Source organism: Paralichthys olivaceus, chromosome 21, assembly GCF_024713975.1.
Source record: "Paralichthys olivaceus isolate ysfri-2021 chromosome 21, ASM2471397v2, whole genome shotgun sequence".
In the NCBI taxonomy this organism is placed as follows: Eukaryota; Metazoa; Chordata; class Actinopteri; order Pleuronectiformes; family Paralichthyidae; genus Paralichthys; species Paralichthys olivaceus.
In genome coordinates, this window is record NC_091113.1 from 7,351,944 (window position 1) to 7,366,097 (window position 14,154).

Genomic DNA, 14,154 nt, shown 5'->3' on the forward strand with positions numbered 1-14,154 from the left:
AAACATTTTTTCTAAATTGAAAGGATTTAGAGCCTTTCGCTCTAAATGGAGGATAAGGTTGGACTACCTGCTTAGTTTTGCTGAAATCCGGGTAAGTGATATAAAATAGATGAATGGATAGTGATAGAAAACATTAGTTTTCCTCAACAGAGGAGCCACAGCAACAGCATGATGAATAATTAAAACCACTCAGAGTGTCTTAAAAGAAAACAGCATTTTCACGACCACATTTCCCAAATTGTACGTATCACACTTCGGATTTCTTTTGCAGGAGTTTTTAAGTATTAATGCTCTGGGCTGAGGGGTTATGTCCCCCATTAGTCTCATGCCTCCCCCTCCCCAGGTTTGTGTAGCACTGCCTTGCCACCGAGTGCAATAAATCTCCTTGTGTGACGGCATGAATAGCAGAGGAAGCCCTGATTTCAGCAGCCGGCCCTGAGCTGTGCTGTGACTTTATCTGACAACAGCCTCCTTGACCCACAGGCACCCGTTTATGGCATTCATTCCCCGACCGGAGCCAGCAGCCCACTCACCAACCCTGTTGTCTACCTTGCTGTCGAGCAGCACAGGAAAACAGAAAAATAGAGCTCTCCGGCTCGCCACGTCGGACTCGCTGCTGGTCACTGATCTTCTCTAAAAGCTTTCAAACCTGAATCATTTCAGCAGAGCGGACGCACCACCTCCACTCCGCAGTAATCTGTTGCCTTCGGAGAGATTATGCACACGAGCCTTTGTAGTGCACTTGTGTAAACCAGGCACAAATGGCCTCCCACTCTACTGCATCAAAGGTAAACAGAGAGGTTTGTCAGCTTGAAGTGAATGGCTGCCTTCTTAACGCCTCTGTGTGCTTTGATTTCACTGTCAGGGAAGAAAGGAGAAGAGGAAGTGACAGCTGTACAGTTGCTGTCTCGCACTGCTTTATTCTTGTTTGCTCTTTAGGGGGCAGCAGAGGTCAGGATTTGGTGAGGCAGCTTTCATATCAATTTACAAAGCCAGTGTTTGACAGAGGCCGGATGAAACCAGTCTTGTTTATTTCATGCTCTGTCCGAGACTGTTCCCCACTCGCCCGACGCGTCTTTGTTAGGGGAGACTCGGGTGAGACGTGGTGGCGCTGCTGAGCATTTAAATTCTACTGGTGGATAAAGTCTCCCGGAGAAGCACAGACATCCACAGATGCTAAATTTAGATGAGTCTGGAAGCGAGACAACACACGAAATCAGTGCACAGAGGATGTGATGGGGGAGGAAAAGGGAGAGTATAAAGAGGGGAGATAAAAAAAAAAAATACACCACCACCATTTGCGCTTGAAGTGATTACTGTTCTTTGCACTCGGAACAATTGGTCCCACCAGTGTGGCTGTCACAGGGAGAGCTTGGCACTGTCATGCCACAGATGTTCACCCTTCTCTGGCCAAAACCCACCAATCAAACCTAAACTAGTGGCCAAGAGAGCCCTCACCCCCCCCCTGTCATCATCCCCCGGGTGAGAGCGATCCTCCAACATTTACACTCCAGTTAAAGCTCGGCCCAGTTTGAGGGAAACAAAGGCGGACGGGACTTTCAGCGTCCTGAGAATACAGCTTTCTTTAGATACAATCATCCAGTGTAGTCACGTCTGGAAACAACTTGATCTGCACATCTGCAGAGGAACTGAATGTGACAGCGCACGCGATCTGGCAGAGTCTCCCTTTCCTTTCAGAATCACAGCTTTTTTGGTTTCGCTGCTGTTGCTGTTGTTCTACATTCACCGACGCCCCAGAGCACTGAAAACATATTAATGGAGACAATTAACCCAGAAGCAAAACAGTGGTTGACAGAAACAGCTGCATATCCAGTGCAGGAGCTAAGAGACTGCAGTTGTCTTCCAGTTTATTTTGAAATATTGACACTCAGTTTGAGGAAGTGCTCCTGCAGCGAAAGGAGAGTTCACTGTTTCCGCCAAAGCCCGGTGCGTACCACTCCAAGCTGAGGGTCTGACAGCGAACTGGCTTCCCCGCACTCAGAGGAAAACTACTGCCTCTGAAATAGATACCAGCAGTATCACAGAACCCATCTTCCCCAAAGTGTTCACAACGGTGCAATTCTAGGACGCGAGCGGAAAACAAACTGCCACTGAGGAGCTGTGTGCTGGGGGTGAAATCAGATAACAGTTTTTTTATGTATCACTTTTTGAAAATCTTTGTTTGGAGGTGAAACAAGTATCTATTTTGCTGTATGACTTTTTTTTTTTTTTTAGTTTCAGATACTAAGTCTTTCCTTGAGGTTTTAAGCAGCAGTTCCACACAGCACAAGGAAACAAAAGCTATTGGAATTGTTTGCCAAACAGCAACAAAACAACACGTCATCATACTGCAGAAGCTTTTTTGCTCCGTAAATGACTAAAACGATCAATTATGAAGTCAATTATTGTCAGTTCATAATTTATTAATCAACTAATCCAGAGGTTCCCAAACTTTTCAGCCCCCGACCCCCAAAATAACCATGCCAGAGACATGAGTGTATTAGGGCGAAAAATAGTTTTCATAGGTAATGAAGAGATTTGTGAAGTTATAGTTTAAAAATCTAATTACCCCAATTTCACAACAAGACAGTGATTTGAAAATCACCACCATAATGATTTTGAGATTTTACTTTCAACCTGGGATTCAATCAGGCCGGACGGATTCCAATTTCCTCCACTTTATCATGGCGCTAAGCAGTAATTTATCATTTGAGCAACAAAATCAATTTGTTCCCCTGTCCGCCGCACTGGCTGCGAGTATTCAGACAGACATGTCACATCTCCCAGAAAACAACAACACAATGGAGGAGCCTTCATTTATATTCCTGCTCCATGTCCACGCCGCCTTTGAGATGCCAAATTTCAGCGTGCGCACACTTTCAATTAAAGCAAACAGCTGGATTGGTTTACAATATTTTCTTAATTATTTTAATGGCTTGGATATTGGACAATGGGGAGCAGGGGGAGAAGATAGTGAGTTAATTGTTCTGATCTCCCCTGATGATCATCTTTGTGTGCGGGGAGGAGAATAGACGGCCGGCTGAATGGGCTCACTGCTAGTCTAATTGGCAGGACATAAATGGTATTTATTATGCGGGTCTTCCAAACCCTGATTGTCTGCGGCACAAAGCTGCCTCTATTAGCAGGGTGCTGGCTGTTACTGGTTGGTTTGAAATGACCCGATGCTTAACCATTTATTAGATGGACTGGAGGCCTCCTTGTATGCCATGGATCTCTCTAATTGCCATGTTTACCCATGTGCTGCTCCCTCGATCGCTAACACTGGGATGTGTTTGTTTAAATTTTTGCCTTGTGGGGTTAATACGTTTAACCCTGCGACATTTGAAGGGTTTACACTTGTGGGTCTCTTAACTTGTCCTGTGAACTTCCTTTAATATAACCAATCAGGTACGGGCAATACAGTCAAGGGATGCAAGTTCACCCAACAGATGACTGAATGATGTCATTGAATACTAACCTCCGCCAAGGTCTGTTAGTACGATTACACAAAAACTACCAAAATGATTTTCTTGAAACCTGGTGGAAAGGTGGGGTATGAGCCAAGAATGAACTCAATAACTTTTGGAGAGGATCTCGATAAAGGGAGTGATCCAGGAAATATTGTTAGATTGAGGTGTTTTCAACATTTTTTAAGGATTTCTCAAGAAATAAAGCAAAGATCTTAATGAAATTAAACATACCTATGAACAGTTTAAATTTTGTGTGGTTTCAGATAATAATACAGATTTGATGACAAACTGATCATATCGGGGGGGAGTGATCATTCAGTTACTGTATGATAACAAATTCCTTTCAACAAAATCAGAGACTGGATATTTACCCTGTGTTTAATGTAAGCAGTTTGCAGTACATTTCTGTGTAAATGGTTCATGTATCTGATCTTAATACAAGCCAATGAGCTTTGGCGGGGCTATGGGCTCTCCTAGTGCCCTTCTAGTAAATATTATAAAGTAGGTAACAAGTCGGGGAGCGTGTACCTGTCTCCATCTTATTACTTAAGAACATCAAACTATCCACACAGAGGCCTCCCTCTGTTTGCTCCCCAAACACTCGGCCTGTCTATCGGCCTCACCGTGTCTCTTTCTCAGTAATAGCTGGGAACTCCCTGCCGAGGGTAAAACAATTTGCCACGTCCACACTTGCGTCTTAAGTGCAAGGCCCTGAATACTTTCCCCAAGGCCTTGTGATGTTCTTCTCAGGAGGTGGACCTCAGCGCGGAGCCCAGAAACAAAACGGGCCGTCAGTTAAAAAGGAGAGATCAAAGGCAGGGCCCTGTAGCCCGAGGTTACGCAAGTATGTCTGTTTAATTCTGCCAGAGATTGGTCTTGCAGTAAATGGTGGCGAGAGGAGAACAAAAGGACTCACTGGGAGTCAGCAGCGGTGGTGGGAGAAAGAAGAGTGATGAATGGGGAGGGAGGGGAGCCTCTGCTCTTTGACCCCAGTCAGAAACCTGAGTCACACCACAGGCCTGATAATAGGACTGAACAGATTAGTCAACAGGAAGACGTAGACACATTCAGGGCCAGAATTGTGTGTGTGTACATGAGTGCAAGCACAAACCAGGACAATGAAACACATTGTTGTTTTCCAACGCTTCTCATTTAACAAAAATGCTAATGACTCAAATTTCCATTTGAGAAAATGGCAACATGAAATGTCAAATTGCATCAATAACCACAAAGGCAACACAGGAGCTTGTAATTTTATTCGCAACCCACTGTAGATACACAAACTGGATTTAAAAAGTAAAAACTATAATCACTATAAAGTTGAGAGCCACTTATGGTTGTAAACTCGTTGTAAACTCCAGCCTTCTGTTGGAGGCAACACTAATATCTATGAACTAATTGCTCTGCTCTCTCTCTCCACACAACCATCACCTACTGCGGCTGTTTATTTAACATTTCATCTCCACCCCAGCATCCACCTATAAGCTCCGTGTTCTCCTTGGGGGCAAGTTATCATCATCACATCCTGCTGTGCTGGGGCGTGAGGAGGTCAGAGCCTTGATGCCAGACATCAACACTGTACATAATCTATGTTTACGTCACAATGCTTACTACGGTCAAGAGACCTCAGGTTAAAATAGCAAACCTGTGTATTTTACCTGATTTAACCCAGTTTTCTACAGTTTATCTGAATAATTAAGTGTTTTTTCCAGAGATAAATTATTGGTTTTTAAACCTGTAAGCACCGTTTTAACATTGTATTGCAGCTGTTCCAGGTGAATCTGATTTATGCATTGTGCTGTTTGGCAGTTTCTTGCTTTAAATACAATAAATATGATAGAAAATACATTATTGTCAGGCTTGATGTAATCCCCTGACATATATGAATGGAGGAGTAACAGTATAAAGTTTACACCTCAAGATTTAACTTTACAAAGCTTAAGTGTTAATGTATTTTACTATTTTCTAATTCGGTGTATTCTATATTACATATATTAGGCTTGGCTTAGCTTTTATTCCTCATGTAAAATATATGTAAACCCCTTATATAAACTGTCAAATATAAATGTTAAACAATGAAGAAGGTGCAAGAAAGTCTCACCTGTTTGATACACAGCAGACGGTCATTGGTCTGCTGTATGTGTCTGTCCATCGACGGAATAGAGTTCATGATGATTGTCCCTCTTTGGCCTCTACCTGCCAGCCATTAAACTGGAGCGCTCTGAAACAGAAATACAGACACGTGTTAAAGCTCGACTCTTCACAGGGAAGCTGCCAATCCCATCACCACCAGGATATTGCAGTTAGTGTGTCTATACGTGTGTGTGTGTGTGTGTGTGTGTGTTGCTGTGAGCCGAGATATTGATTTGGCAGGTGACAAGCACCTCAGAGAGCCCGAAGGATGACATTTCTCTCAGCGCCTCTGACACCCTTAACAAGCCCTGGCGGTTGCCCTGAACGGCGGAACACACCTTCGCCGAGGACACACTGGGCAACTTAGAGAAGATGTCTGACCCCGTTTAAAGCACCTCAGGGTGACAATGACCAGCGATGACGACACACACACAGTGACTCATCGTAAAAGAGCAAAAAACAGTCTTGTCAACGTTACCTCAGAAAACAATGTGCAAAATTCCACCCTGGCCTGTGAGAACATTAACTTGGCATGTGATTCGCTGTTTACATTACTTGGCGATTATGTCATCTGTGGTTAACAATTATCTGTACCCTGGGCCCAGACATGCTCTACATTTCATTCCTCCCCCCCTTCCTGATCCTTCCATTGCTCTCCAGCAACACAAGAGTTCCTTGAGCAAAACCCCTTACATCGCACTATTGATTTTGGAGCAGCGGCTTATGGAAAACCTCTTTCTCTCCTCTTTTTTTTTCCAGAGGTATAATTTTTCAGGGAAGGCAAACAATGGGACTGTGGTGTGACACGCTACATAACATTATCACAAGTTAAAAAGTATTACAAGCTACATTAAAGGTTATCAATTTTGCCCGCGGGGGGCTGATTTAATGTTGCGTTCGACGTCGAATAAATACCAGTGGGCTATAACTCACAGTGACCTGCAGCTCCAAGTGAAGGGGGTGAGTGAATTAATAGGCACATGCACGGGTGGTGGTTTGAGACATACCCCTCCATCTTCACCCGTCTCCTCCCCGCCACACTCCCCCCTCCATCTCATCCTGTCTCAATCTTTCCTTTTACGCTACTGCAAAGGCATCTCCTCCTGCAGAGCCTCGTCTCACCCCCCCCTCCCATCACTCAGACCCCTCCAACCCTCACGCCATCTTTCTCTATTACCATTACACAGTGAGAAATTTCACTGCACAAAGTACCGGTGAGATGAGGAAAAGAGAGAGGGAGCAAGAGAGAGGAGGCAGCATGCTGCACCACACTGATAATACTCACTTAGGGGTCTCTAGCTGGATTTAACGGCAGGGCCAGTAATCTACTCCACTAGACAGCTAAAGAGCTTTTATGCTACCTATTGGAGCTGCTCATGCCGTTACTTGAGTGGAGAGAAGGGCACACTAGTGCATTCCTCTCCATAAATTAGAAAGCTCATTAAAAAAAAGAGAGGTAAAGAGATGTCGGAGGAGTTTTTCTTTGCAGATGAGAAGCACGTGTTTGTTGATGTGTTTGAAGTGTCGCACGTAGGAAAACTTTGGAAACTAAAGAGAAGTCTGGTCATGTGGGTTGAGGTATCAGTCAATAATCAGTCGATAATGATCCATTATTATTTCTTTTGAATCTTGATGAGCAGAGAATGACAAATACTTGATAAACTACAAATCTGAGTTAGATCAATTATGTGTGAAACCTCTTTACTGCTTTTGCCAATGTATGTAAATATATAAATATTATATATATAATGGACCTAGTTGTCACAATATAATAAAGAAAAACCGAATGGTGCTCAGATTGTTCATACCTCTGCCAGATTCACTTGATCCACATTTTTATTTGAATCTGCACCAAATCACACAAAATCCTAAATATCAGTCCCCAAAACATGCCTGGTTGTTTTCATCAGGATCCATGAAATATTCCTTGATCCTGGATCCTGATAACAAAAAAATGGACCAGGGTGAAAACGAAACCACCTTGGCGGAGGTAATAACACAGAAAATGCACTCACATGACTAAAACAAGCATAAAAAGAAAAACTTTCCTGTGAAGATACCCTGCATGTCACACAGTAGAAAAAGCTTCATCCTCTGCATTAATATCCTGACTTTTGTGTTTGCTGCTGTAACACTGCCCTCACTCTGCTCCCTGTGCCAGCTGATACTGAGCCGGTCCTTGGCGTGGGTGGCCCCGCACCACTGTGCCCCTCAGTCACCAGCAGGTGTCTCCCTGGCCCTTCAAAGGCCTGGCTAGTGGCACAAAGAAGGCGGAGCGGTGTTGCTTTAAGCCTTTACAAGCTCTACAAATCCTCAGCTGCTGCTTCCTAACAGGGCCCACTCAGCCCGGCACTGCCTGTCTGACCTTGTGGTTATTGATGAGCGAGTCGACCTGCTCTCTCCCCGGCTCTCCGCCCTCCTGCCCTTCCTTTCCCTTTGCTCTCTCTCTCCCTCTTTTTCTCTCCCGATGTCATTTCTCTTGCCTCCAACAGTGAGTTAAAATGAGGGGGAAAGAAAGAGGCTGGGCTGCCATTCACCTCCTCTGTTGAGCACACAATATTTCTGACCTCCACACACTGCCTACACACTTTAAAGATCATTTCAAGTATGACATGACATAGATCTGGAGTAATTTAATTTAATTTCACTTGTTCTAATCAAACATTAGTCCTTTGTTAAAGCTTTAATGACTAACAAGAGCCAAATTAAAGATTAAACCCACAATGCTGTGGAGATATGACAGCAGATGCAATTATGAGCCTGCCCCTATTTACTTGCTCTTTTTTTTTTTTTAATCTTGCAGATGTTATCATTTATTATTTTCTCTGCACCATTACCTTATGTGAACTTATCTGCTGTGATTCAGCTAGTTACCCCCAGAAAAGTGTGTGTGTGTGAGTGTGTGTGTGGGGGGGGGGGAATTGACGCAGATACGTGCATTGCTTGAGCTTAATTTACTGCAAATTGCACGGCAGGCGTTACACAACAAGTTGAGGGCTGCGGATTCCTGCACAACAAAAGGCACACGGGGGGAGTGAAGGTGGGCGGGGGGAGGGAAGGAGGAGGGAGACTTGCTCGCCTTCCCTATTCAAGGGGGAGCTAAAATATATGTATTGAGTGGGAGCTGTAATAAAACGAAACGGGTGAGGAGATGCAGGCTGGGAACAAATATGAAAGGCAGTGGAGTATGGCGGCAAGGCGATGGAGCACCACCGGAGGATTGGATGAAATTATCTCTTTATAATCAGGGGGCTTCTGCATGGCTGCCTCCTCCATAGCCCAGTGACAGATGAGGCCTACCTCTTCAAATGGGCTTTTCACAGAGCTATCAGTCCACCTCTGGGGTAAAACAATGTTTTTCTTCCCCCCTGTACCACCACTTTAAAAGCTTTGTTTCCACGCGGCCCCCCGCGGAGGACGGGACCATCTCCCATCAGGCGGGGTCCGTGTTTGTCTCATTACATACTCATGTTACATAAGTGTACCTTGAAAAGGGCCGCGGATTTAATTAGACGACAAAACAGTGCCACGGCGAGGACTGGAAGATGGTGATGCTAAATATTGTCGAATGGAGACACTAAAGCGCAACAATATCTCCGGTAAGTAAGAGGGATCGCTTTTTGAACTGTCACAATCGCACAGTTTGGAATATAAACATTATTTCAGCCCCGCGTCTTCAAAGAGAGCTTCCAGCCTGTTAATGTAACGTAGATGAGTTGTGTGCCTCTGCTCGGCGGGATAAAAACAGTCTGAGGGGGAGAAGAGTAGACAATGATTAGCTTTATCCCACCATCACAGCAGAACAAATGGATCATGAACCCTCGCCGCTTTACACAGTCTCTCAGCTGAGCTGTCAAGGCGCAGGGAAGTGGTAAACAGATTTAATTTATTCATATAGATGGCTCATGAACCAAAACATTCTGGCTACTCTTGGGTTTCGTTTACAGATATTACAACTTGGCTCTTATTTTGGTGGTTTTTGGCCATTTGTAATGATGATATTGTGCTGAGGTCTGGGACAACGGCTGAACAAAGCCCAACAGGTCAAGAAATTAACAATCAGACAATAAAGCGTACAGTTAACGAGCCATCAGACTACCCAGTCACACTTTAAACAGAGGTAAAACTAAAAGTGAATGCACCCAAAATGTGAGTAATAATCCCTAATTTCACAGGAAAATCATGCACACGCACGACTAAGACGAGTAGAGCAGGTGGAAGTTGAGTAGTTCCCTTTTGGTTTCTCTTCCAAACTAGAATGGCATCCAGGGGAGCACGAATCTCTACGAAGGCCCAAATGTCCCCGTAAATTCAATCAAGCTACACTAAATTTCACACACTCACAGACCCTAAATGGGCCCGATTGCTCTGTCCAGTCTGTCCAGATTTTTTTAATATTAAGTAGCCTTCCTCTTTCTTTCCTCTAATGAAACTGGAAATGTTAACTTCCTACATCACACTGCAATGAAATCAGAGAAAATCATGCTTGGATTTTAGGAAAGACAAACTTTTGCCCCTTCAGCAGATAAATATTGAAACAGCCTTTAAGTGCAAAACTCTGAAGGTTAAAGATCCAAGTGGAGTCACAATAAGTTAAACACGCGTCTGAGTGGACTTTTAATTTATCAAACTTCGGCATTAAGGCGAAGACGCATGTGTAGCGTCCAAGACTCGGTCCAAGAATTCATGGACGCACACAGGTGGATAGCTGGATGCTGCAAGAACTGAAAGACAGCAAGCTGTGCTGGCCACTGTTCGGACCACACACACACAGAAACATGCATACACACACACACACACACACAGATCTTCTCACCTTCCCTTGAGTGCTGGACCGCCATCATGATACCATAACAAACACCCTCAGTCACTCCTAATGTGCTTTACAACAACACTACAGGCAGGGTGTTACACCTCCACAGAGCTGTGTGAAACATCCCCCTCGACTAACACACACACACAACACACACACTAATCGGAAGCTTTAAGTATTGCTGACACTATTAAAAAGGAACATGGTGGCCTGAGCAAGGAAATCGGCATCGCTCTCGCACCTTGCTAGGACACATCAAGACGTGCAGCTCAAGGTGATCGTGTCCCCGCGTGTCGCCTATTGTAGGTGAATTAGGCAATAAAAGACTAATCTGCGCCATCATTGACAAGGGCTCGGCTGTTTGCAGCACTTGCTTAAGGGCGATAAAGATGAGGGAGGGAGAGAAGAGGAGGAGGAGGAGGAGGAGAGGGGAGGAAGCATCTCTTTACCCCTCATGATTTTAATGAGCTTTGATTCCGAGATAGTGTACGTCTTGTTTTCTTCCGACTGTCGGCCGAGGACGGCGTGAAAGCTCCCCCTTTAATTATCTCAGCATTGTGGGGAGACGCCGTTTTCTCGCAGCAAGGGGAGGGGTGTTTAGTTTGGAGAGGGCAGCTCTAGGACTCCAGGTGTCTGCCTGGTTCTCCGCCTGGTAAGTGGCCAGACGAGGCAGCGAGGACAAAGCTGTGTTTGTTCGACAGCGGAGAAAGCAGAGAGGATGGAAATGTGTACGAATCGGCACCGCTTCCATTGTTGCCTTACAGAATGTGCCATAATCCCCGGCAGGCTCCATCCAGAGCTGGCACGGAGGATAATATGAGCTGCCTCCTGCCTGTCCCACCTCCCTGCTCTATACCTCCCCTCCCCTCAGCCCTGCTCCATCACCTCCTCCCTTCCCCCATTTCTCTGCTGCACACACATATGGACACACTGCCACTCAAGTGCACACACACACACCTCCCCACATGGCTCCTTAACAGGCTTGGGAATGGATTTCTTTTATTTAATGTGGTTTGGTCTGCAGCTCCAGCGGCAACCGTGAGAGAGGGCGGGCTTGCAGTTGTGACACACACACACACACACTCAATCCAAGGAGCCCTGCTGCGTTGGTCGCTGTTCACTGATCTCTCCCTCTTCCCCTCTGTCTTTCTCCATCTCCCATTCTCCCTCTAACTCCCTCCCTCCGCTCCCTCTTTCTCTCTCTCACGCAGACCCACATTCCCTCCCTCCCTCCCTCCCTCCCTTCCCTTTCTGCCCTCTCACTTTTTTTTTTCATGACAGCTCACATAAGCAAGCCTCCTGGATTCCTACGGGAGCCCCTCGATCAGTACACAGAGATTGTTCAGCCATCAGGCACATCTGCAGCGTGATTAGAAAAGCAAAGGGAGCATGGTGGTGGCAGCGGCGGCATGCAGGAGGGTGGGGTGGTTACTGAAGCCCTCCCAACACCATCACCCCAGCAGCAAAAGAAGAAGAAAACAGAGGGTCGGGGATCATAGAGGGGCCTAAGCAATATCTCCTCTCTAACCAAGTGTAACGTTTCACCAAGACTCATGGGCCGATTGCAATACAAAAAAAAAGACAAAGGCAGATTGGGGCCAGTCTCTTCACCACCAAACCCCCCCCACCAACCCTGCAACTCGCCTGGCTCCTGTGGGGCAAAGCAGAAGAGATGGTCCCAGCCACAAGCAATGGGGGAGCTTCACAGCCTTCTCCTGTTTGCCCTCTGCCGCCTCCTCCAAAACAGCCACTCTTTTAATTTCCCTCCACCCTTACACTAATAGCAAAGGAGGTAGAGATGGGGGGGGTCCAATTCCCCCCGGGGGCTGCTGGAGGCTGCACAGATGAGCCACATGACTACGCGTCGCCTCCGAAAATGCGGAGCGGCGTGGAGCTCAAGGCGTGCCGGCTATAGCCTCACGTTCTCTGCAGCGCTCTGTCAGCCTCCCCTCTCCCCTCCCAGAATCCTCCAAGAATTTTGGAGGCATGTAATGATGATGATGATGATGATGAAACAATCCAGCCAAAGTGCCAACCTGCAGCTATTGTTGCAATGTGAAGTGAATTTGCCAGCACCACTACACCCTCGGCCCCGTGAAACACTTGGTCTTGAGTCGGTCTTTGATTGTAAGCACAGAGGAAAAGTCACAGAGGCATTTTACCTCCATTTGGGTGACTGATATTGTTGCTGTGTAGGTAGCGACACTGCTTCAGACAACTTGTGAGTGAGTTTTTCTTTCTCTTCCTTTTACTCCCTCCTTCCCTTTCTTGTGCTCTCCTCCATTTTCCCCCTGCCAGTCTCTCGGTTTATTATGCATTCAGCTCATGTGTCCCTCCTGTGAGTGGCTGTTCATTTTCCACATACCACGCTTAATCCGGCCAGCTAAAACTTTGAAATAGCGGGAGCCGCAGACGCAGCAGCTACCCGGGAGGAGCCATTATGAGGTCTGGGGGAGAGAGAGAGAGGGAGAGAGAGAGAGAGACTGATAGCGCAGGGGGGAGGAGTGACAGGCGAGCTGCGAGATACATGGGAAGGAATTCAAAGAAGGCTGAGAGCAGAACATGAGGGTGTTTGTGTGTTTGTTACCTCAAGAGTGTGTGCGGTGCATGTGCAGGAAGTGGTGATAAGTTAGGGGTGGCTGTGTGTTTCTTGACTTGTGTGCGTGTGTGTTTGATGGGGTTATTGGTGTGGGCAGGGGGTTGGAGGTCCTCCTCGTCTCCATTGTGCCGCTGACCTTTGGCCTTTTGTGACTTTGAGTGAATGGGAGGAGAGAGTGAGGGCGAGCAGACTTTAAATAGTGCATGAGCTCAACCTGCCCATACGCTGACAGACAGCGGCAACATGAGCTTTCTCTGTTTCACCGAAGATGCCTGTGAAGACATGCCATCAAAGTGCCAGACCTCACCGTGACCCCGCCAACATTTTAACATTTCATACTCAGAGAATCTTGGCTGCAACTAATGGTTATTGTCATAATTTATTAATCTGTCTTATTCAATCCTTTTTTTTTATCAGGACAATGTCAAAAACAAAGGACACAGTCTTTCTCTTTAAGTATCTAAATACACGATTGCTAAATTCAATACACTCAGCAAGGTGTTCTTTGTCTTATGTTATATACAGTGGCTAATATTAGCTCATATTAAACTTGATTTAACTGTGCAATGGCGTCAATTGACTCAATCAGTGAGACTTCATGACAGTGACCCAGTGTTTTAGCATTTACATATATCAAGTAATTGTAACTTGTGGCCAGAGATGCCAATAATCAGTAAAAGCTATGTAGTTTGTCTTAAATAAATTATTATAATGAAGCGTTGACCTTTAGTTTGTTTCAGGTCTTCTGCATCTTCTTAACATGAAGAGCATTTAGATCATCTAACTGGCACGTCTCCTACAGATATATTTTTTCATATCATCACATTTTTTTTTTTTGATGACCTTACTGAGTGGACTGATCCTGTGTTAACAGCTTGCTAGTATCAGTAGCCATGGATCCCTCCGGGGAGAAGCCTCTCGTTCCACAAATGTGCTCAATTAAAAAGAGCAGAGTGCTTGGAGAGGGGTAGCGAGGGGGCCAATCCCTGTGCCTGTTTGATCTGGATTTCCTAATTGGTCAATGACAACACATTACCAGACACGCGGACGCTTGATCCGCAAAGAAGAGACTTTGGACTGCGGCAATTCTGCCTCTTTTGGCCTTCCCTTCCCCCATACACCACAGCCATCCTTACAAA

General features: G+C 45.6%; 1 protein-coding gene across 2 annotated transcripts in view; it reads right to left on the reverse strand.

Annotated features, from left to right (window-relative positions):
• LOC109627012 (zinc finger MIZ domain-containing protein 1-like) overlaps positions 1-14,154 on the reverse strand; it is a 107,484-nt gene that overhangs the window by 32,847 nt on the left and 60,483 nt on the right. For both annotated transcript variants that reach the window (XM_020083322.2, XM_069517478.1), the window contains exon 3: positions 5,572-5,691. In XM_020083322.2, coding sequence (XP_019938881.1) covers positions 5,572-5,640 — 69 coding nt within the window. In that variant the 5' untranslated portion in view covers positions 5,641-5,691. The remainder of the gene's footprint in view (positions 1-5,571; positions 5,692-14,154) is intronic.